This window comes from Myripristis murdjan, chromosome 22 (assembly GCF_902150065.1).
Source record: "Myripristis murdjan chromosome 22, fMyrMur1.1, whole genome shotgun sequence".
Lineage (NCBI taxonomy): Eukaryota > Metazoa > Chordata > Actinopteri > Holocentriformes > Holocentridae > Myripristis > Myripristis murdjan.
In genome coordinates this window covers 6724248-6749213 of record NC_044001.1, presented here as the reverse complement: position 1 = coordinate 6749213, position 24966 = coordinate 6724248, and the positions used below count along the sequence as shown (strand labels likewise).

At 41.4% G+C, this 24966-nt stretch overlaps 2 protein-coding genes across 2 annotated transcripts; both read left to right on the top strand.

The window, feature by feature from the left end:
* Positions 1-583: 583 nt before the first annotated feature.
* Positions 584-11474, top strand: manba (mannosidase, beta A, lysosomal). The gene is made up of 17 exons (XM_030044955.1): positions 584-924; positions 1900-1994; positions 2103-2208; positions 2293-2466; positions 3335-3458; positions 4606-4775; positions 5014-5124; positions 5433-5584; positions 5674-5791; positions 6534-6620; positions 7208-7375; positions 7592-7810; positions 8087-8251; positions 8739-8883; positions 9493-9635; positions 10366-10623; positions 10978-11474. Exons 1-17 carry the CDS (start codon positions 715-717, stop codon positions 11200-11202), a joined length of 2670 nt encoding a protein of 889 aa, XP_029900815.1. The 5' UTR covers positions 584-714; the 3' UTR covers positions 11203-11474.
* A 606-nt stretch (positions 11475-12080) lies between these two features.
* Positions 12081-24734, top strand: slc39a8 (solute carrier family 39 member 8). Its single transcript, XM_030044956.1, has 8 exons — positions 12081-13081; positions 13672-13834; positions 17508-17677; positions 17831-17953; positions 19108-19278; positions 21362-21569; positions 22995-23179; positions 24122-24734. Exons 1-8 carry the CDS (start codon positions 12857-12859, stop codon positions 24266-24268), a joined length of 1392 nt encoding a protein of 463 aa, XP_029900816.1. The 5' UTR covers positions 12081-12856; the 3' UTR covers positions 24269-24734.
* Positions 24735-24966: the final 232 nt, after the last annotated feature.

The window sequence follows — 24966 nt, the reverse complement described above, 5'->3', positions numbered from 1 at the left end:
AACTGTATGGAAAAAATAAACAGTTGCCACTTTTTTTTTAATCAGTTAAACTAAATCTGTCAGGATTTATGGGCACAAATTTATTCTGTAAAAATAAAGAGACTAACCACCCTGAAATATTTTCCTTTTCTAGTGTAAATCACACGTGATGTTTTACAGTTACATTCAAAATTCAAGACTTGACTATACAAACATAATTGAAAGGTTTACAGCGACTTGTTGAGAGTGACAATTGCAAGTAGCGTTTAAAAATCTTTTTATTTTATTTATTTCTCCATACATATTTCTTAAATGGAGCCATTAAAGCGCTGTTGGTCCATCATGGACTAAATGGTATCCTTAGCTAATAAAAACAGGCCATTTATTTATGTATTTTTATGTATTTATTTGGAACATCTAAAAGGAAAGAGAAACATAAAATAGTTTCCAGCAGTGACAAGCCCAGTGCAAAAGACAATGATACTACTACTACTACTGCTAATAATAATAATAACAACAACAACAACAATAATGATTTGTATTAGTTTCAAACTTTCGCGCCATCTGTTGTTCCGCATGCAGGACTTCGATCAGCTGACTGTCACATGACGCGGAAGTGCCTTCAGGTGGACACATGACCAAATGAAAACAGACTTTCTCCGGTTAATAAACTCGGACCGGGGCGGTGTGTGTGTGTGAGGCGCACGCGGCGCGGCAGACATGTGTGTGTAGGTCATGGCTCCGTCACAGGAAGTGTGTGTTGTGTTTTTGCTCTGCGCGTGCTGTGCCGTCAGTCCATCCGGATGTTTTGGGACTCCGGAGCCGCGACTGCAGCTCAGCCTCGACGGCAAATGGACGCTGACAAACTCCAACAGCTCCGTGTCACTTCCGGCAGAGGTGCCCGGCTGTGTTCACTCCGCGCTGCTGCAGCAGGGATTCATACAGGTGAACGGATGAACGCATGAACGCCTGTGTTTTGTTTTTTCCACTGTCTTCCTGCCTGTGTTGTAATGTGCTCACTTCCTGTTGCAGCCAGCACTTATTGCGCAATTTCCTGCAGTTTTCACGCCCTGTGATGTGGGTTTGTATGGTTTTGTGCAGCAGGGGTCAAAGTGAGGTCCGGTGGCCCCTCAGAGGGCCCTCAAGAGGCTCCTCAGCAAAGCGAGCAATAGTTTAAATTCACTATAATTCACTCCGATTTGTTGCAGTACAAAAAACACTGAATGGTTATTTTAATATTATATTTTAATGGGACAACTTTGAATCTGTTTGTCAGTGTTTAAGGAGGCCTATGACATTTAATCAGCAATTTAATAGTCAAAATATCTTAAGAATCCCATCAAATGGACATGTGCAGCTTAATAAAAAAAAAAGAAGTAATTTTTGGAGCAAGAAAATCCCTTCCTCGGGGAACAAAAAGGCAAATCTTCTGCTGATTTCTGCCTAAAGGTGTTCTGATCCTGGATGACCAAAATTGGATTAGATTCCTAACGGAATCATTTCAAAAGCAAATGCTGCATGTCGAATTTCCCACTTCCCATCTGAAAGCCGCGGTTTGACCTGCGAACAGCCTCCCGGTGTGTCACATGAAGTTTTCACTTGGGACGCAGATTGTGACGTGTGTTTGCTGGTGAAAAAAGTTCAAAAACCCTTTCCACCTATGATTTAAATGAAAAAGTGTCAGGTGATGAGTACAATGTAACTGTAAAAAATGTGACTTTTTTCCCCAGAGGGAGTGTTTTTTATTACCTGGGTGTCAGTGGAGAATTTTGGTTTAGGTGTTTTTTCTTTAAAACTGTTGCATTTAAAGGTAATGACAATTAATATTAGCACAAATTAGCAGCTGTCAGCAACAGGACTTAAAATGATATCAAGCAGATTGGACTCGTAATTTCTTTTTTTGTCCTCCTGCTTTTCCAGGATCCATACTTCAGGTTCAATGATGTGTCTTACCGCTGGATTGCTCTTGACAACTGGACCTACACAACCACGTTCTCTGTGTCTCCTGAGCTCAGGTCAGTGTTATGATGTAAAAAAAAAAAAAAGAACTCCAAATCTACCTGGTGCTGTTGTTCGCTCAGGCCACGTGCTGAGTCATGTGTGTGGTTCTGCTGCCCTAACAGAGCCAGACGGAGAGTGCGTCTCGTCTTTGATGGCGTGGACACCGCGGCGTCGATTTGGCTGAATGGACACGCCGTTGGGACGACAGACAACATGTTTCGTCAGTTTGTATGTTCAGTGGCACATGAGCAGATTCTCAGGGATTATTATCTGTGCATGATGTTTTACACGACCTGCCTTCCCGGTGTGCAGGACTTCCCGGTCTCAGAGTTGCTGCAGGACGGGGAGAACGCGCTGAACGTCAGCTTCCTGTCTCCCGTGCTGTATGCGGCGGAGCGGAGCCGAGCCCACTCGGCCTACAGCGTCCCCCCCGACTGCCCCCCTGCTGTCCAGAAGGGGGAATGTCACGTCAACTTCATCAGGAAAGTGAGTGATGCTGCACATCCTGCTGCTCCATCCTGAGAGTCGAACCCATCAGAGTCGGAGTCAGATCCCAGTTTAGTTCCCCAGGGCTCAGTTTGTTGACAGAGTGTGATGGGTTGTTGGATTCGGATCATTCACATTGGAATCGGGATTAGGTGATCCAAATCTCTGTTCACTTTTTTTCAAAACTCAAACTTTGCATAGGTTTGACTCCAAAAATCAGCATGATCTCCCATTGGAAGGGCTGAATTGCATACATATATAGGTTTAAAACAAACTGTTAAATGAGCTAAAACTTCAAATCAAAGTGTGATCCTGAGTTGCTCCTGGGAATCTTTATGCTTTAAAAGGTTAATTTTCAGTGATTTTTACTTTCACTTTGAATTTCGTCTTCCTATGTATGTTAGACTTGTGCAGTTAATTGAATGAAACCTGCATACAAGTTGTCTTTTACAGTTTTTATATAGTTCACTCCTGTTTCTTTTGCAGTGTGTAACATATTTTGTCCAGCAGAGATCTATTTAATAAGCTCTGAATTATGTAATGTAATTTTTTTCCTTTTTTTTTTTCTTTTTTTTTGAGCAACTGAATTACCAGGATCAGTCAGCTCAAGGATTTACAAAGGGGGGTTTTGAAAAACTGTATAGTTCTTATCTAAAAATAGCAAAACTGGGCCCGGGTGCAGTAAATGTAATGTGTCCTGGTCCCAGAGACATAAAGACATCCTTCAGAGCCGCGCGGCGCTTCCTGAGACACGCAGTCCAAACACAGCAGGACATCGTCTACAGTACAAAGAGATGGCGGCCTCCACATACACACACACGCACACACACTCTCTACATGTAAATTTTCAATGCCTGTTTTGCCCCAGGAGCAGAGCTCTTTCAGCTGGGACTGGGGGCCGGCGCTCCCAACCGTCGGCCTGTGGAAGGGGGTTCGCTTGGAGGCGTTTGATGTGCTGCAGCTCGTCCGCGTTTCCTCCGTTCCTCTCTACAGTATGTCTCCCTCAGCTGCTGTCATCACGGATATGTCACTCCACGATGCACCCGAGTCTAACATTACTGTCAAAGTTTAGATAAATGGGGCTGTTATTGGGCAAAACAGTAATTCCAAAAAAGTCTTTATTTATCGGATGCAATTCCCAAACTATTAAAGGCTTTTTAAGATTTGTAGAAAACAAGAGTCAGCCTGAAGTGATGCCAGAGGAGCGGGGCCTCCATGCCAGAAAGTGGAGACTGCATGCATATTAAAGAGCCCATGAAATGGACTCTTATTTTCTTGATTTGATGTATTTCCTTTTGAAACAGGATGTTTCTCAGTTGTAGACCGCCAGTGGAATGCAAATCAGGCAGACCAAAGTCCAGCTCGGTGGGATATCAGCTGGGAGAGAAGCACAAATTTATTTTGCTATAGGAGGATGCTTAACGATTTGTGAAGGTTTTATTGGTCTGAATTTTAATTTATGCCCACTTGTGCAGGGTGATGTCACTATTTAAGATACATGTCATGTGAGGTAATTTAAAATAAACACGTAACATAGTTGAAAATGCTATTCCACCTTAGGGTTAGTACAGTAGTTTTTTTTTTTTTTTTTTGCATCTTTTAGATGTTGTATTATCATTTTAGTAGCTCTAAATTGATGAATCAATCGACAGAAAATGAATGCATTATATTGAATGAATGAATTGAATTTTTATTTAAGTGTCGTGCACTCAAGGTGCCCAACCCACATGGGCTTATAAGACACAATGCATTATAATTTGGTTAACTGATAAATCCTTGTAGTAATTTATCAAGGAAAGACACCAGAATTTGGTGGTTCAGCCTCTCAAATGCAAAAGGTTTGCTTACTTAATCTGTTGCATGATGTTATAAATGAAATACCTAAGGTTTTTGGGGGGTCTGCTGGTCAGCCTAAGAAAGCAATTTTATGATATCACTTTGGGCTTTCCTAATTTATGATAGGTATTTTTCATTAAACTTTTTTTTATCAAGAATGAATTAAAAAAATGCTCAAAGTTTAATAAGCAACGAAAACAGTTGTTAGTTGCAGCTCTACTTTTTATCTTCACATGCTGCCTTGTTATGTGGTTTCCTCTGACACTAATAACTCATCGTCTTCCTGTCCATCTGCATGTCCAGACTCCAGCCTCCGTCAGTGGAGCGTTCAGGTTGAACTGCTGGTTGAGGCCGTGCAGGAAACAAACGGGCGAGTCACGCTCTCCGTAGCCGAGCTGGACTCAGAGCAGACCTTCCCGGCTCGGTTTGTCCCAGGAAAGACCGAGAGCAGCTTCACCCTGCACATCAACACGGTACTGGGTGTCGTCCTGAGCAGCAGAGATTTTTTCGGTTTGAAGTCAGAGAGGAAATGTACACTAATGAGGTGCTGTGAGGAGACGTTTTATAGATGTTAGTTACTTCTCAGTGAATTATTCTGTATATTTCTCAAAGATGCAAAGATCCCTGGTGAGGAGGTGGGTTTTGACAGCAGTAATGTCGAGTTCAAATCAGTTTTGAGTAAATGATGACTGTTTACTGTTTGTTTTCCAGAGTAGACCGGTGAAGCTGTGGTGGCCCAACGGACACGGCGATCAACCCTTTTACCGCCTCGCTGTCCAAGGCCTTCTGGAGGGACCTTTGACCCTGAGCGCAGACGTCAAGGTTAGAGCCTGCTCGCTTTAGGCGTTTAGCCGACGCTCTTATCCAGCGGGACAAACAACGTGCACAGATTTGCTCTCAAAACCTGATATGAGAGGAGGTTATGTGAGACGGGCCGTCAGCGTCTGACTTCCCCGAGCTGCTAAAATCCACATGAATCAGGATATCAGATGTCACGTTACATGAATTCTTCGAACGCTTAACCTCTCGCTGTCATTTGGGGCTGCCGGCATTTGAGGCGACCCCGTGCAGCTTATACTGCTTTCGCCTTCAGCTCAGCCAAAGTGTCGATGAAAATCTAACCCTTGCAGGTGTATTTTCGCACGGTGGAGCTCATCCAGGAGCCGATCGCCGGGTCTCCAGGTCTGAGCTTCTATTTCCGCATCAATGAGAAGCCGGTTTTCCTCAAAGGCTCCAACTGGATCCCGGCTCACTCCTTCCAGGACCGGGTCAGCCCCGCCATGTGAGAGAAATCGAATAAACTAATCAGCTGTCTTGACAAGATGTTTTGTTTTGGATCTTTTTTGGCTCACTGCTTTTTGTGTCCTGAAGGCTGAAGAACTTGCTGCAGTCGGCCGTGGATGCTAACATGAATGCCCTGAGGGTCTGGGGAGGAGGCGTGTACGAGCAGGACCTATTCTACAGCCTCTGTGATGAGCTGGGCATCATGGTACATCCTGTCATACAGCGATTTTTATATAATGGAGAAAGGGAGATATGCATATCACGATGTCACGATGCATTTTGATTCACAATACAATACAACTTCAATACACTGCAAGTGACTAAAGTTAAGTTACAGCAAAATGTGGCTGTGCGGGATTATTTTTAACTACAATTGCAAGTGCAAATGTATTTTCAATGGCTTATGAAATTTTAATGAGAGGATCTTTTCATTCATTATTACTACAATAGAATAAAACATAGCCAGAGTCACAATTCACTTTTCGGTTCCACGATACAATATGTATTGATATTTTTTTTTGGTATTGCGATATATTGAATTTTGACATATTGTCCCATTTCTATTATGTATTAATTCATCACAACAACAGTAAAGCTAAAGAGAAAACAAGCCCCAACAACTGCAGCAATTCTATCAATATTACCATTAATTTGACAATGACAGAACGATGTATGTGATGCCATTTTATCATTTCAGTGTTTTGATCATGAGGAATTATTTAAGCATTTTTAGCACTGCATCCCGCACTATGTCCATAATTTCAGGCACATTATGCAGCCAAAACTAAAATTAACCACAGTCACCATTGCTACATATCAGAAAGCAAATCCTGCACCATCTCTGTTAGGAATGACTGTATTTTATTCGATTCTGCTTGTGTAACTTGTGTATGAATTCTGGACGTATATTACAGAGCAGATAAAGTGTTTTAAACTTGTGTGCTTAGATTTGGCAGGACTTCATGTTTGCCTGCGCCATGTATCCCACCGAGGAGGACTTCATCCACACTGTGAGAGAGGAGGTTGTCCAGCAGGTGAGCCGCGTGGTTTTACTCTGAAAGGCTGTGAACGTGGTGTTTTCTACTACAGTGGATCCACATGGAGACACAGGGCTCACAGATTTATACGCAAAATGTATATTTAGAGTGTCTGCAAATCTAATCAGAGCATCTAATTTGTATTTATTTCAGCCTGTTTTGTGTTTTTTCTTCACCGAACAAAATCTGAACACTCAAATCCTTTGAAATCTGAGCAGCTTCTCTTGATTTCTTTCAAAAACATCAGATTTAAAAATGAAGTTAGAAGAAAATTACACAAAATTGTTACAAAATGACAGAAAAGGTGTTAAATAAATCAAAAGAAACAAGGTGAATTTGGTTCAGAAGGTGAAGTAAAGCTTTTCAAAATTAAAGCGGGCTCACAGGCTCCTGGCATTGAGAGGGTTAAGGCACTTAACCCTCCACTTGAGAGGGTTAAGACTTTGAAAAGATAACACCTGCATCATGTCACCAGGGATTAAGAGAGACTAATAGCTTTTTAAGCAAATTAGCTTCAACACAAATTATTCCCTGATGGCCCGAGTGCAGCTGTTTTTGAGTTTTGCTTCATGTTCCTCCGTCAGGTTCGGCGCCTGAAGCCTCACCCCTCCGTCGTAGTTTGGAGCGGGAACAACGAGAACGAGGCTGCTCTGGCGACGGACTGGTTCGGCATCCCTGTTTCCCAGAGGCCTCTGTACCTGAAGGACTATGTGACGCTGTACGTGAACAACATCAGGGCGATCGTCCAAGAGGCGAGTGAGGAAATCATAGGGCTGTCATGCTTCCTTTTTAATGATAATAATAATAACTTTACAATGTTAGATTACTGATTACCTGCAGTATAATCAGCTACCTTTAGTGTTTTTCCTTGTGTGATCCCATTACGTGCAGTCTGTTGCTCCCTAGCCCTGCATCTAATTAGACAGCAGGAGCAAAAGCCGTTAAATCGGGCCAGTGTCTTTGTTCAGGAGGACCCGAGTCGCCCGTTCCTGGTCTCCAGTCCAACAAACGGAGCCGAATCGGAGCAGGAGGGATGGGTGGCAGCGAACCCTTACGACCCTCACTACGGCGACACGCATTTCTACAGCTACACCCTCGACTGCTGGGACTGGAGGACTTTCCCTCGCACCCGCTTCGCCTCCGAGTATGGCTTCCAGTCCTGGCCGTCCTTCTCCACTCTGCAGCCGGTAAGTCCACTCAGGAGTTTCTTCTACCGCGTGGCAACCACTCCTCTTGAAAAATCCAACCAATGGAGACAAATCAGCCATCTGTATTGAATTTCCTAGACTGCAGTGCTTGGGGAAACCCCTAATGTGGAATTTAAAAGCAAACTTTTGAGCAGGAAGGCTGAATTTCAATTTTATACAGTCAATATTGTTGTGTCCATCAGTAAGATTCCCTAGTTTATATGACTACCGAAGTTGGTATATATATTTTTCCTGTGTGTTGTGGTGATGTCGCAGGTCTCCATATCAGAGGACTGGAGCTACAGCAGTAATTTCACCTCCCATCGCCAGCACCACGAGAACGGGAATGAACAGATGCTACAGCAGGCCGCCTTACACTTCCACCTGCCAAACGCCTCAGATCCCATGAAGAGATTTACTGACACCCTCTACCTCACTCAGGTAAAACACTCCACCTGCTCTCAGCCACTGTCTCAGGTTTGCCACCGCCATGTTTTTTTCATGCAGTTAAAGCTCCTCTTGGCAACGTGGCCTGTTGCTGCTGCAGCTGTAGCACTGAAACTGTGAGTCAGTCCACAGAAAACTAGTCCTAATCAAAACTAATTATAATCCTCCTAATTAATAATTGTAGTCAGTTATCAAGTAAGTAATTTAAGTAATCACTTGGTGTTCTGTTAACTTGTAAGCATCTTTTCTTATTTTTTTTTTTACACTGATTATTAAATTATTTGATTTTAAACATTCAATAGATTTAGATTCATGAAGACAATGAGTAGTTGTAGGGTAGATCCACATTGTTTTACATAAAAAAAATCTGACCTATAGTGAAGCTTGGGGTTTAGGGTCCATTCATGTCATTCATACATTTTGAAAGCCTCTTGAGTGTGTTTTGTTGATGATTATAATGGATTTTGGGTCGAATGCCCAGGTAATGCAGGCGCAGTGTGTGAAGACCCAGACTGAGTTCTACCGGCGAAGTCAGAGTGAAATCATCGACGGCGAGGGTCACACCATGGGCGCCCTCTACTGGCAGCTCAATGATATCTGGCAGGCGCCTTCCTGGTCGTCTATTGGTAAGTGCATCAGGAGTGGTCGTGTCCAGGTGGTAACCCTAGATTTGCAAAACTCCTGCACACTCTCACACATGCATAACTTGATTCAGGACAGTAGTGCCTGACTTTGCCATTAACCCTAACCCTAACCTGCACTTGTGAGAGTTAAAACCCAGATTATGAGAGTTTTGCAAATCTAGGGTTACCACCTGGACAGGACCTGGTCTGTACAAAAACACATGCATAAGTGACCCTGAATAACTCTTAATACAACACTCATGCCCTGATATGATTCCAATGTACAATACAGAGGTCACAATTTGAAGTAATAAATAAATGTTCATTGACAATTATTATTATTGTCACTACAAAGTGCAAATAATATCCACATTTTCAACAGAGAACTTGTGAAGCTGTGCCTCATTTATGATTATTACAGCCGAATAAAACACAGCTATTATCATCATTCTTTTTTCCACCACATGTTATGTATTGTTATGTTTTTGTATTGTGATATACTGAGTTTAGATGCGCTGTCACATCCATAAGTATTATTTGACTGTGTAGCGGCTATAACCTGCACTGCAGTTAGGGATTCGCAGCATTACGTAGCTTTTCCTCCGTCTCCAGAGTTCGGAGGGAAGTGGAAGATGCTGCATTATTTTGCTCAGGACTTCTTTGCGCCCATCCTGCCTGTCGGCTTCGAGGATAACGGCGCCCTGCTCATCTACGCTGTCTCGGACCTGAGTAATGATCTGAAACTCCGGGCCGTGGTATGCCATTAATACTGAATTTAATTTTTATTATGCTATGTGGGAAAAATCTAAATAAAAGCCAGTAAGATAAAATAATGAAGTAATGTGATGTAAGTATAACATTGACAAATGAAATGAAATTATAGAATGTTAAAAATTGTGCACCAAACATTACCAACCTCACAAGTAAAAGAATCACTTGGCTTGTTGTAATGCATCATAACAAACTAACATTATCATTACTGCTTTATATTAACTGTCTTATCTCTTACTTGTATAGTTTTTATTCTTCTATTAAGTATCTAATAACTTAAAGACATAGTTTTTCTTACTAGAATTTGAACAAAGTACATTTTTGAGGGCCTGTCATGGATTTTTTTTTTGCAGTGAAGCCGCTGTTAGCCAGTATTTTGTGCTGCATATTTACATTTCACCATGCCCATTTTATAAAGTTTGCCAAAAGTAACAGGATTTGGTGTTTTACTGCATAATTTTATTCTTTGCTGTTTGGAAAAGCCTCTGAAATGGCATTTAGATAACAGGACGGTAAAACTTGTCTTTAAAACCTGTGCTAACAAGATTCTTAGGTTGCATGGTATTTTTTAAAGCAGGTTTCACTGCAGGTTTTCTAAACTGCCATCCTGAAGCTCATACCCTCACCTCCATTATATTAGCAAAAGGCAACACTGCATGATATCCATTGCCAGTCCTCCTCTCCCTAAAATATCTGTAATGTTTCGTCCATCAGGTGTCCTTGTACATGTGGACTAAACTGGACCCCGTGTGTACTCTGAAGTCAGAGCTGGTTGTGGTTTCAGCGGGCAGCGCCGCGGCCATTTTCAAACAGCCGGTTGCCGCCATGCTGGCAGGATGTGGCGGCTGCACCCGCCTGTCCTGCCTCGTTGTCTTTCACCTGGAGGACGCCAGCGGCCAGCGAGGGCCCGTCAACCACCACTTCCTCAGCTCCCTGAAAGAGGCTCAGGGGATACAGAGACCCAACATCACAGTAAGAAAAAAGAGTTTTGTTGCATTTCTTTATTTTCTCATAAAAAAATAAGACACTGAAAGATGAGGGGAGAATAACAGATGATGTGGGATGGATACAAAAAAAGTTTTATCTACATGGCAATTACTCTGCACAAAGGAAGTCATATCAGATGGTTTCAATTTCTCTGTTTTTTCAGTGAATAAGTCCATTGTTGAGATTGTTACAGAGGGGAACTAAACAGTAACAGCTAAAAAAGAAACATAAGAGGAAGATGTATTTGGTTACTCCACTCGTGACTTTTTTCACTGATTAGCATGTGCAGAGGACAACATGTTTGTTTTTCTGAGCAGTGCGTTGTGTTTTTCCCTGCAGGCTAAGGTCGAGGAGGGTACGACAGGATACACTGTTACCCTCCACTCTGCTGCCATCGCGTCGTTTGTCTGGCTTGAGGTGGGAAACGTCCCGGGACGGTTCAGCTCTAACGGCTTCCTGATGGTTTCAAGGAACAGGACGGTTGGTTTTACCCCGTGGCGTCCCACCAGCGTGGCAGAACTGTCCACATCGCTCACTGTCACCTCTTTAAGAGACGTGTACTGACCTGCTGCCAGCTGGCCTCTGTGATGATGATGATGATGATGATGATGATGAGGAGCCTGGTGACTTGAAATGACGCAGGTTCAGTCCCAGGGACGCCAAGGCTGACAAATGTCCTGTTCAAGTGTCATGAGCAAGACGCTGAACCTTGATGCTCAGTGGCTTGTAAAATGATAAGATCTTAAGCCAAATGGTGAAAAAACAGAAATGCATCAGCAGCTAAATGGAGAAACAAAAACAAAACAAAACAAAAAAAAACACTTTGTGGCTTTGGTTCGACCGGTGTGGATTTTTGAAGGTTTATAACAGCTGATAGTAGCTGATATTTTGTGCCAATATTCAGCATCCTTGGAGCTGGCCATCTCTTATTTTTCATGGCAAAAGATCAGTTTCCAGGGTGGAAAAGGCTCTGAAACAGAATTTAAAGCATCGTGGAACACACTAATTCTCCACTGAAACCCAGACTGATGAGATTCTCTTGGAGTTTGCTGCTTTATAAGGCACAGTGTCCCCCCACACTCCTGATAAATGGTTGAAAAAACTGGTATACTATACCTCTTTTAAATTTAAAGTATTATTTTACAGAAGAAAAACAGCAAACAAATGAATAAATGAAATGTACGGAGAAGGAAACATGACAATGCAAGGTTTATATCGCTGTGATCATCAAGAAGGAACCTCCATCATATTGGCAATGACTGAATGATATCCGATGAATAATAAAAGGCTAATCACACTGATAAAAAGTAAATATCTGTACGCTGATATATCTGTTGCACTATATGGTTCTGCACTGATTCACTGACTGCGCCTGTACGGATCATCTAATTCATGTTGATTTGATATTATTGTTATTATCATTATTATCATCTGTTGTGCACTGACAATCATTTTTAATCTTGTTTTTTTTTTGTTGTTGTTGTTTTTTTTATTTGTGTTTGTGATTTTGGTATTTTGCACACCAATCAGATAAAGACAGCAGAGAACCTCTTGCATTGCACTTGCGTCTCTGACTCTCTGCCAGCTGCCACTAGGGGGCGACAGAAACGCAACAACAACAACCACCTCAGGAGCGCCTCACGCACTCATGTTTATGATTTTTTTTTTTCCTCTGTTTCCAGCTGTGTCATAAGTGAATCCATAGAGTCAACAGCAGATCACCTTGATGCATTTCACTCTCGATTTTTTTTTTTTTTTTTTTTTTTTGCTGACCTCTTGCTGATACTTTGAACAGGATTAGTAGAGAGTGTGTGTGTGTGTGTTTCGTGTGTGTGTGTGAGCACGTTGCATGCCAAGTGAGAAAGTCACTCACAAAGAAAAGCATTGATAAAGTGACTGCGGCTCTACATGTGGCCGGTCACCTCCATATTTTTTCCAGCCTGCTGCAAGTCTGCCGAGCTGATCTTTGAACCGGCGAGTCGCAGCCTAATCTACCTCAGATAGTCCAGCCAGATTATTGGAGCACAGCAGGAAGGACACAAGCCAAAAGTTAAGTCAGGTAGGAAATCTGCAAATGCAAGAGGACGGGACGCCGATTAAATGAGCCTGCCATGGACGCGGACTGCTTAGAAACTCCCAGGACATCGTCATTTCACAGATAGTAAACTGTATTTTTTATCGTCTAAAAAAAAAAAAAAAATCCTTGATTTTGGCAACGATGCCTCATTTCAAATGCTTCTTGGCGTGCGCCTTAGTTTTGATCTCCAAATGCCAAAGTATTCACGTGGAGGAGCGGGATGGGCAAGGCTTTCTGGACAATGTGTTGCGCTATTATGGTGAAAATAAATCCATATCCACGTCAAACCTGCACAGTTTAGTGCTGCTAATCTCCGCCAGAAGACCTGAGTTAATAGCTGAGAAAAATCCGCTGGCAAACCTAGAGGTAAGAATGATCCACCAACCTATTTAAATAGAAAATTAATCCAAAAGCTACTTTCCGTAGTATTTAGTCATACCTAATTTATAATAAGGCCGTATTATTCATTTATTGTGTTTGTTTAATTTTTGTTGTGGATGTTTTTGCTTTGATGTTGCCCATTGTAATGTCTTACATCTATTATAATATCTATATAATCGACTTACTATAGTGTTTTCAGTCAGTAAGCGTTACTAGTTAATAATGGGGCTAATTAATGAACAAATATGCTTTATTTCCCTTGGCTTATTTTTGTTTTCAGTGTTTGCCATTATAATAAACACATTAATAAATATCAGATGCTGACAACACGTTGGAAAGCATCTCCATCTTTCTGTGGAATTATGCAAAACAAAAAATTAATTCACTTTATTCAACTTGTAGACATCACCAAGTTCATAATTTGGTCATAAATGGATTTCTGTGTTCTTTTTTTAATCCAGTTTTCTCTTGCCAATCTTGAGCCAGTGATATTTTTCCTTTTTGGAGATGACTGTGATCATGGAAATGACCGCTTGCTGCATGTCTAACAACATCTTTGTGTCTGCGACCCCCAGTGTCCCTCAGTGGAGCAGATCCTGTCCCACTATGGGTTCAGCAATGTCAGTCAGCTGACTGTGGGACATCTGGAGAGGATCTGCCCCGCTGTGTTGACTCAGGTGCTGCTGCCCTCTTGCCCCTACACCGCCCCCACCTCCCTGCAGCAAATTGATTACACTGGTGAGTTGCTTCATCCCAATGTTCGATGTCTCCCAGTTTATTTGTAGGACCCCCGCAACACAAACAGTGCACGGTTCGTGGGGTCTGTTGCACCGAATCACGTCCGACAGTGCTTTCATCCAGAGACACACACATACACACACGGGGCATATAAGACAGTTTTCAGTCCTGTTATTCTCAGTCCGTGGGGCTTGCAGTGCCAAAAACACAAGGGGATATGGTGAAATTTTCAAACTAATATCAATTAGTTGATCGTTATGGTGACTGAGCAGCTGTTTTTCATTTCCCAAGTAAAAAATACCAAACATTTTCTGGTTACAGCCTCACAGATATGAGACGTGTGCTTGATTTTCTTCTGTCTGTGTCATAACAAAATTAAAACTTTGGGGCTTTTCAGATTAGGCAGTTTCAGACCTCATTTACTCTCTGGCGAACTGTTTTGGTATCATCATCCTGGCTATTTATCACTACTTTTGACATTTGACAGGAAAAAAATTATTTATCAGTTAATTGAAAACAAAGATCAAGCTTAACCGACAGTGACAATAGCTGTTGCAGAGCTAATGTGGTGCATCCCGGTGGCTCGGTTGTTGAAATGCCACGCAGCTGCAGGGGGTTCGGTTCAGCCTAAGTCACATTTTATTTATACAGCAGAATTTGCTGGATGTCATGCTCTCTTTGCTCTTCCCATCCTCTGTTTCCTCCGCTTATTTATTGAGAACTAATAAAGCAACGACGCCATAACAAACAAGTGGATGATACTGCTGACCCAGTGCAGACAAGCACCTTTATCTCTCTGTGGGCGATTTTAAGGAATTCATCATCAGAGAGACAGTAAACATAATGATTTCATTATGCACTGATTGCATTATGCACTTCTAGATTGCAAAATACCTTTTATTCACAGTATTGCAAAAGCCCTAGAATCAGGTTAGGGCACCCTGAACCCAGAATGGTGAACCACTGCCAGGGTTCTAGAAATATCTGTGGACAGTTTGGAAATTAATGGAAAAAGTTCATTTTCAGGTCCTGACAAATTTGGAAAAGTATGGAAAAATATTGTTGATACACATACAGCTGGCATATTCCTATATATGTCATTGTTAAGAATAACCTACATTCAGAGTGATGTGGCAGTTATAGCAAGGGAAAGATAACTTAAAATCAAACTTTTACAATAAAATCATTTTGTTACAATCTCAGGTTAAATGTTCAGGAATAGTGGCTTGCTCTGGTACACAGTGATAAGAGCTGGACACACTGAAGTGAAAAGTGCAGTAAGTAACAGAGAGGTTTGTCTTGCTGTGGCTGTGGCTGGTGCGGAGACATTTTAACATTTTACAGAGCTTCACAGCCCTGACACAACATGGTGCAAGGTCAGCAGGAAGGACCTCACACACAGAGGGAGCCATGTGATGTGAGGCTCGGCCCTCCAGCAAGCCTCTTGGCCAAACAATGAAGGGATGTGATCAGTATTTTAGAAGGTTCATTCCAAAATTGTGTATATCTGTTTTTTTGGGGGGGGGATAAATTGAGTTATATTTCTGACTACAAGGCAAAAAAAAAAAAATAGTGTAGAAGAAGAGTTTTAAGATGACACGATGGTGTTTACTGTCATATCTCCAATTTTTTGGCCGGAATTGGTGTCATTCTAGAAGTCTCATTTTGCAATTAAACTCCTTATTTTTCCCTCAAAAACATCTAACCAAGGAGCCAAGGCTGGATCCAGACCCAGCTGATGATAGCCGTGACTTTTCGGTGTCACATTCCTTCAAACACCTCCTGTGGTGCAGCCAAACACTCCAAAATGTCCCGGGCTGACTCACGGAGCCGCTGATCTCTCACACTCCGTGTCCGACATTCCTGCTCGGTCCTGCGGACAGCACAGGGTCATGGCCGACTGTGACTGTTGTTAAAATGGGAATGTGTTGTCCACTGTTGTGTTGGTGCACGCTGCTTTCTGCACTGGTCATGCAAAAAAAAAAAAAAAAAAAGATTTGTCAATAAATAGCACTACATCTTTTATGGCTGTACAGTGTTAAAGAAAAACTCCAATGTTTTAGGCGAAATAACCTTTTTCTGACTGACGCAGACTGAGACAAGATTTTTGATACCATTTTCACCTCTGTACGTCCAGTGGTTCAGATTCTAGGGGTAGCATTTCATGTTAGCTTAGCATAAAGACTTGAAGTCTATGGGAGTCGTTAGCCTGGCTCCGTCAAAGTGAAAAATAAACCTTACAGCAACTCTGAAGCTGGCTTATTTACACAGTGGGGCATGTGGATTTGAAATACATCTTTTGGATTTTTTTCTACATAAAATAAGAGTTGTTTTAGGAGAAGTTAGATGGTGGAACTATAACCACTGAACACATTTATCCTTCCGCCTAGCGCACCACTCAAAGTTTTGGAAGAGCCGACACAAATTAAGTTCTCCTAAAACGACTGTTTTTTTTTTTTTTTGTTTTTTTTTTTTATAAATTTCAAGACAATATTTGTCTCAAATACATGATATATTGTATAAGGAGGGCAGCTTTTGAGTTGCTGTAAGGTTTATTTTTTCAATTTGACAGAGCTAGGCTAATGACTCCCATAGACTTCAAGTCTTTGTGCTAAATTAACACGAAATGCTACTAATTGGAACCAAACCAGCGGACGTACAGAGGGGAAAATGGCACCAAACAACATCTCTCAGTCTGGGAAAGTTGGAAAAAGTGTATTTTGCCCAAAACATAACAGTCATATTTGCCTCTACTAGATATAGCACCTTGTGTGACAATTTCATATTTACAAGACAGTGACAGATAGCTGCTAGCTAACAAGACGACATCTGTGCAAACAAACACAAAACAGATCAGATTTGTCAGTGTTAAAGTGCATAAATTAATTTCAGTTCTTTCCAATTCTTCTCATGTGGCTGTATACTCATAATTGCAGTCAGCTGTTCACGACTAGCTACTGCTGCCCAAGAACTGAAGACCTCCAACATGGCTGTCACAGGTCGTGTTATGCCTCCTCAAAGTCTTGAAACGCGATTCAGCCTCTTCCCTGTTCACTGAAGCTTTTTTTTTTTTTAAATATATTTGAACAGCGTTTTGTTGGAATAAGCACAAGACGAACTGGATGGGTAGCATGAGCTGCGAAAGCAACATGCAGGAGGGCAAACATCAAATTTAAAGGAGACCTCAGAGTAACGAACACACTGTTGGGCAAGTAATCTCTGGGAAGTGCAGCGCATGCAGCACCATCGCAAAAACCTCTTCAGAAGCAGGAACTCTAGTATTATACTGCCTTTTTTCCATACACACGCCAGCCTACTGACCTGAGGGTGTGTCTTTAACTAACAACAGCATCTCCAAATTGCTACCTCACATAAATAACATTAGCGTAACTAATTCAGTGAAAAAAATGTTTTATATGGTTAGATTATCAACTACGGTACAACCATAGAAACTACAACTTTCACCAGTGTCTCTAAAGGGGCTTCCTGGTTATAAGCAGCTCTGATTAAGGGCTTTTCAGTTTCTTTCTGACCAATGAGTGATGATGAATATGGATGATATGGTCCACGATTCAGCATTGCCAAAAGTGCCAGTAGAAAAAAATATTTAATGATGAGTTTAATGAACAATAATGGGGAATGTAAGTGTTTCTTTGTGTTTCCTCCTCTGCAGTGTGGGGTTATGGGTTCCTGGCCGTCACTGTGATAAACCTGGCATCTCTGCTGGGTCTGCTGCTGATCCCTCTCACCAAGAAACCTTATTTCCCCAAAGTGCTCACCTACTTCATTGGCCTGGCCATCGGGACACTCTTCTCCAATGCTGTACTGCAGCTCATCCCAGAGGTTTGTAATAGAGAGGGGCACCAAAGTCATGAAAATGATCGTCGTACACAAAAGAAAAAACACTTCTTATAATGCATGTGTGAGCCGATACGAGAGCAGTGCTGGAGCCGGAGCTTTCAGATACAACACTAACATTGTCCCGTAAATCCACAGGCCCTGGGCTTCGATCCCAAAACTGATAACTACGTGACGAATGCAGTTGGAATATTTGGCGGGTTTTACCTCCTGTTCTTCATGGAGAAGCTACTGAAAATGGCTCTGGGGGTGGAGCATGAGGTAAGATAATGGACGAGCCAACAAGTTCATTAGCTGCAAACTTTTTTTTTTTTTTTATTGCAGATAGAGATGATTGATGTACTTAGAGTAAATGTCACCGCAGATATAAAGCCCCAGGTTATTGGCTTCTCCTGACCGTAATTAGCTATAATGATATCAATTACTCTCTATGGGGGCAATAAAAATAGTAGTTCACCAGCAGGTAGGATAGTCACAGATTCAACTGGAGATTCTGATGTTGCACTTTAGATCGTATATTGCGTAGTGGACGAGATTATAGGAACATGTGATCTTTCCATGAAGTAAACCCACTTATATCATTTCAAAGATTTATTCACAAAAGGGAGGAACTTCTTGCACACCCAGGCTAGAGATTTAAAAAAATGATTTACTAAATAAAACCAACCAATTTGGTGCATGCCTTCATGAGGGCTGCCACGCTGACAGATTGTCATTTTAACCCCAAAACAAAGTGTGCATGAAGTTCATTCCTGTTTTTGTTGCTTTTCCACTTTTTTTTTTTTTTGCTCAGCACCCTGGTGTGTGTGGTGAAGTAACACTGGAATTACCTTACTTACACTTTTATTCACCCACGGATGACTTTTGTTTACCTTTGCATGTTTACTTTTGTTCAACTATGCCCTTCTTTACATTATTTCTCTTGTACATATTACCTTGTGGGAGTTTTTCCAGTACAAATAATCTGCACTGATGGCCACTGAGCACCTCCACCTCCGCTGTAACCACAGCAGTTTAGAGTGAAGTATATCCTGTTGAATGCTACTCACTCATCATCCCGCAGGCTTTGGGAATAGAGAGAGAAAATCACTGATACAACTGGAAAACATGAAGCTAGGTTTTGAAAGGTGAAAAACCTGACTTTAACGCCTTGGTTTTGAACATTTGAGGCTCAGTATCGACTTTTACAGAAATGCATATAAGCTCATGTTTGAGATTTTGTAGTTATAAAAAGCTTTGTGCACTTGAAATACAAAAAGAGAGGCGTAGACTGTGGACTAGGAGAGAAAACCGTGTTGCTCGTATAAATACCCAGACTGTCTTCTCTTGCTTCATCAGTTTTTTTTTTTCCATCATCTTTGATATCCACTCAGCTCATACATTCTCATCTGATTATTTTATTTCATCCTCCTCAGCACGAACACAGCCACTTGGCTCCTGCAGATCAGCCTCCAGAAAACTCCCTGCAGAACGGGGATGCCTTGGAAAAAAAGGAGCACATCATTTTGACCAGCATCAACACCATCAGCACAGACAAGAGCAGCCCCAATCCAAACCCTCCACATGTAGAAGTGACACCTTCTCAGGTACTAGAGTGCACCCTGCTGATCTACCACATATAGAACTTAAATAAAATGTTAATCGTGTGGAAACAATAGTTCTTATTAAAGCCCACTGCATGGGACTGATACATGCAAGAAATCTGAGCTTATTTCCTGCTGCTTAGATCAGCGTGTAAGTCAAGTTAACCTACAACACAATGCAACCTTGTACTCAATTTCTTTATTATCTAATGAGTAGCTCAATCTTCCAGATGGGATAGGCTTCTAAAAATATCGAGGCCTCACTGAAATCTTATCGGTCATCAGGGTGTGATACATATTTGCTCGCTGCCGCATCGCACTATCACAAATTAATGCTGTCACACCAACCCTGCCAAGATGTCATAAGCTATATATTAAAACAGTAAAATTTATGACTCAATTTACAAGCTATCACTGTTGTCAGTCAGGTGCAGGAGTTGTGTGTCAAATGGAGAGCCACATGTTCATGATAATGTGATTTATCTCAAAAGAGTGCAGGGGAGACGGAGCTGACAGAAGGGGGCGATATCTCACTGTAGAAGCAAGTGGCTGCACCTGCACGCCATACCAATGATTTTTTTTTTTTTCCGGCTCAGACACGATGGCATCATTCTCTTCAGAGTTATCTATTGAGCTGTTATCGGCGACACGAGACGATTAGAGGCGGCGTTAATGTTTAACGGTGAATCCCCGGAGTCACATGTGGGAGCCTGGCTTTTTGTGGAGATCAAAACACTAAACAAACAGATGCACCGGTGTCACAGAGGGCTTAAGGAATGGAACCGAGTCAAAGGCCACAGATCCTTTCCCCTGATAAATGCTGGAATTGTCTGGCCGGCGCACAAAGACTCCTTGTTTCGGTGGCGGCCAATAATGGGGTGGTTTGTCACCGCAGAGGATCACCGTCCAAGTCCCACGAGCACTGTTTGGTTCCGCCTGTTCTCAGGTTCCGCATCAAGAACACTTGTGCCTTTTATAGTTGTAATTGAAGCGTTCTGTTACAAAATGCGACACATCCATTTAGCACAAAAAAAACCACAGAGAATCATTTCCTGACTTCGTCGTTCAGTATCTCTTACACTTTGCGAGTCCAGCCTGTTTGAGGGCAAACATGTTGTCGATTAAGGCCCGAGGTAAACAGATGATGTTATTTTTTTTAAAAGGTGAAATGTAGAAGGTTTCAAGTGGCACAGCAAGCCAAGCAGAGCAAGCCGAATGAAGCCGCCGCTTGTTTCATCCAGATCCAAACACCTGCAGCTCTGCAGTTCCAATTCAAATTCACTTTATTGTCTAAAGTTTGGACGCAAAAGGTTAAAACGTGTGTTTTGCCAGTAATAACATGGGATTACAAAGATTAAAAAATGCATATTTAGAATAAAAACACATTTAAAGCTATATTTACATCACAAAAACACATTTAAATAAAAAAAAATAAAGTGCAGAGATGCAACAATGAGAGCCTGATCAGAGACAAATAACTGGACATTCACGTATTCAAACCAGCACATAGTGTTAGAAGTAAATAATCTTTCGTTTAGGGGCTGGTGTACTCTATTTAAAGTGGGTTTACCAGCTCTCAGGTACATGAGGGAGCTCAGCTGCTCTGCCTCCTGGCCGTTAACAACAACTGGTTTTAGCAAAAGGGTTTGACAGGTTGTTCTTATCACCCTCGAGGCACATTTCACCGACACTGAAAATGCACAAACGTGGCTCTGAATCCAAAAGACAAAGTCACGTGCACAGTCACCTCTGCAGCAGTTTATGCCCATGTTTCAGGTTTACTTTAGGTATGCAAAGCTTGTTTTCAGGCACCCAACATTTCGTCAGCTACATAACATAAAGGAGTTTGTGTCTGTGTGACTTTTTTCGATATTTATTTATTTATTTATATATTTTTTTATTAATTTGTTACTCAGGTTGCGGGGGTTAACTCCAGTTATGTACTTGTTATCTCTGTGGATCACTGAATCCACATGTTTCGCTGTTTGCCTGCGCACTGGAGTATGAGTTAGGCATGAACAAACAGCGAGCTTGTGTGAGTGTACCTTCAACCTGTCCCCTCTCCTCCGGGAGGTCGCTCTTGCAGGAGGTTCATGTGTCTGGCGTGATGTGCCACTGGCTGCGTGGGCAGCGCATTTCCAGCATCAAGACCGTGGCGTGGATGATCACCCTGAGTGACGCGCTGCACAACTTCATCGACGGCCTGGCCATCGGCGCCTCGTTCACGGTGTCAGTGCTGACGGGGTTCAGCACGTCCATCGCCATCGTGTGTGAGGAGTTTCCCCATGAGCTAGGTGAGGCCAGATTACCCCTCATCTGCAGCCAATCTGCTTTTCACTGTTGACTCATTGACCTTTATTGACCTCTATTGAGGAGCTATAAGAAGTACAAAAACACTGATAGAGCCTCCTCCTGTGCAGCAGTCTGCCACTGTCCCGCCACCCTGTTAACCCCTTGAAACCAGGGGAAAATATGGGAAAAGGGCATTAAAGCTGCACTGTAGTGTAGGGTAATACTGAATCAGTCAAAATGTACAAATTTCCCAGGTAAAAAGAGTGTGGCACATGCTCTGTGCAGTTAGTTTTAGGAAGGGGACCGACACCACTGTTGAAAATGTTTAGACAGTTTAGAGGAATTTCAAAGGACATCTGAATATGCCATGATAAAAGGATCTAATTCGGAAATTGCCAACTCGCCGAGCAGTTTTCTTTAACCTTCCTGTATTTGCTTTATGCGACATTTAATTAGGCCTGTGGAAATACCTATAAGGTGAAATGCCCCTGGTGTGCAAAGGCATACAGCATCAACACATGCATGAAGTTTTGACTTACGGTGTAATGATTATTTGAAGGAATTTGATAAGGCTGATGAAGTTATTTATATAAGACGGGACAATGCATGTTAATTAACATGAGCCAGATTTAACGATACAGGTTAATTTTCATCTGCAGTGCCTGGCAGGCTGATGGTTTATAAGAAACATTTAAAGAAAACACACAAAAGCACTGAAAAATAGTACAATTCTGCAAGAAGTAGCAGGAAATTAGCATCCATTAACACATAAGAGCACATGAAAGCAGTGATAAAGACCCTGACACCCAGCAGTCCAGCATTCACAGCATTAGGGAAAATAAAATGTTGCAAACATTAACCACACGCCATCATGCTTTCATCATTAGATATTAGCCTGCTAATAGCACATGTGGCTCTTTATCGCTAAACCTATACAAAGATATAGCTTTAATACATCCTGTATCCGTAGTTTTATCAGCCCCTTGGTGATTTATGTGTTCTATATGAAAAAAACTGATTTTTTTTTTATAATTATGTGAAATGCATAATCAACATTTTGACATTTTGGATGCCTGTATCTTTAAAACTCTTTAAAAATCTTTAAGTTTATGTTTATTCATTTGAACACAATGTGAAAACAACATAAGGACAGTTTGAGATTTAAGCCTGTAAAATGTACAGATCCTGTTGTGTTTAGGAAGAACGACTTAATTTGATTTATTGATTTACTCAGTCTTTGCTGTTTTGGTGCTTTTGGACAAAAAGAACATCCTCGTCAGATTTGTGTTTTTTCCACGTCAAATGTAGGCGTCTTGGAACAGATCACATCACAAATTTCAAAATTAATTTCAAACAGACTAATTCCCTATTCTGTGCTATTTCTCCCAAACCTGTGGTAAATCTGCCACGTTTCTGATTCTCTCCAGGCGACTTTGTGATCCTGCTGAACGCCGGGATGAGCATACCGCAGGCCATCTTCTTCAACCTGCTGTCCGCCATGTCGTGTTACGTCGGCCTCGCGCTCGGCATCCTGGTGGGCAGCGCCTTCGCTCCCAATGCCATCTTTGCCATTGCTGGAGGCATGTTCCTGTATATTGCACTTGCAGATATGGTGAGTTACTGTTCAGTCTGAGGCTAAACTGTACATGTGTGTCAAAATGGCTCTTGACTCTCTGGAGATTATAATCTGTCATCTAAAGATTAACACTTTTTTTCTTTGGCACCACAAGGCAATCTAGTGTGCAATCATAGTGTGTGTGTGTGTGTGTGTGTGTGTGTGTGTGTGATAATGAGTGTGGCATTCACTTTGGAGAAGAATACAGGTCAAATGCGGTAATTTCTGCTTGATAAGGGGAAATGCAGTGTACACATCACTTTAGCTTAATCCTTAAAAATAAGTGGGGATTTGCATTTCAACATTAAAATGCCACGATATGTTGTTTTCTTTTTTGCTTGTTTGTTTTTTGAGGCTGACTCTGATACCCATAAGGGCAGATCCCAATATGAATTTGTGTAAGAATCATAGTACAAATGCAGATGCAAAACAGGTCCTATGTTATTTATTTATTTATTTATTTATTTATTTTTTATTTTTAAACAAAAGACCATGTTTGCTTTATTTATTTATTTGTTTGTTTTTGCTATTTTGACAGTTAGAAATAGTCAAAAATGTCAAATTTTGCAATCAGACTTGTATGGGAAATAAAAATAACATTGCACCGATACAGATATTGATTTTTAAAGTGGATATAAGTCGATTCCCAATGGTTTGCCATCCTCAGTGTGCATTTAATTTCCTTTTATTCCACTGTAAAATCTGCATTTCAGTGTTTCCTCAGTTCCTCTGCATTACTGCCTTTTACAAGCTTTTAATTTTGAGGTTAAGCTATAGCATCCCCATCTGGCTGATCAGTGCAATTTTTTTAAAAGCCAGAATGAAGTATAGAAATGCATCATCCTCTAAGTTTTGTCAAAATAAGACCAGTAGTAGTGAGATATCAACTGAGATATTTCATTTGACAGACATGGCTGACTCTCACTGTGCTTCTCTCAGTTTCCAGAGATGAACAGCATCATGAGGGAACAGGAGGGAACGTTAACGAAGATCGTCTTCTTCCTGATCCAGAACGCAGGGCTGCTCACGGGCTTCGCTGTCATACTACTGATCACGTTGTTCGCCGGGGAGATCAACCTGGGCTAGCCACGAGGAGACGCACGAACACAAACCGGGAAGAAAGCACGTTCAAACACAACGACAGGCATGAGTAGGGCTGGGCGATATGCACAAAATTAAATATCACAATGTTTTTGACCAAATACCTCCATGTCGATATTATGACGATATTGTAGGGATGACTGTTGGTGCTTTCATTAAATATTGCTCACAATAAAATTCATGAGTAATGTGGATATGAAGAGCAAACAGGTAGAGGCAAATAATAGGAACAGCTAGAACACTTTAAATTCAGAAAAGTTCATCCATTTACTTAAATTCAGCCTTAAGAACCAGGAAAAGGCACCATTTATGCCAGATTACATTATCCAGAATCCCAGATGATATTTAGTCTCATATCATGATATCGATATAATTTTGATATATATATATATATTGCCCAGCCCTACTTCATGAGCTGCTTTCATTTCTGCCCACATTTTGGCTGAGCAGGAAAGTGAATGTAAACTGAATGTTTTGTACAAACAAAACCCCACTGTTGAAAATGTAAAACTATTTCCTATCTTTGACTATCACTGTAATGTACTCCAAAAAAAAAAAAAAAAAAAAAAGGGAAAATCTTTATCTTTACAATCATTTGTTGTGTGGAAGCTAGACAAAATTGTTTTAAGTAAACAATAAATTATTTTTTCAGTCTCCATATTAAATGTTATTGGTGTTGTGGG

Coding starts and splice junctions, on each gene's coding strand:
- manba (XM_030044955.1), top strand. CDS start 715: ATGGCTCCGTCACAGGAAGTGTGTGTTGTGTTTTTGCTCTGCGCGTGC. Junction 1,995..2,102: donor TCTGTGTCTCCTGAGCTCAG/GTCAGTGTTATG, acceptor CTGCCCTAACAG/AGCCAGACGGAGAGTGCGTC. Junction 4,776..5,013: donor TCACCCTGCACATCAACACG/GTACTGGGTGTC, acceptor TTTGTTTTCCAG/AGTAGACCGGTGAAGCTGTG.
- slc39a8 (XM_030044956.1), top strand. CDS start 12,857: ATGCCTCATTTCAAATGCTTCTTGGCGTGCGCCTTAGTTTTGATCTCC. Junction 17,954..19,107: donor CTCTGGGGGTGGAGCATGAG/GTAAGATAATGG, acceptor CATCCTCCTCAG/CACGAACACAGCCACTTGGC. Junction 19,279..21,361: donor TAGAAGTGACACCTTCTCAG/GTACTAGAGTGC, acceptor TCGCTCTTGCAG/GAGGTTCATGTGTCTGGCGT.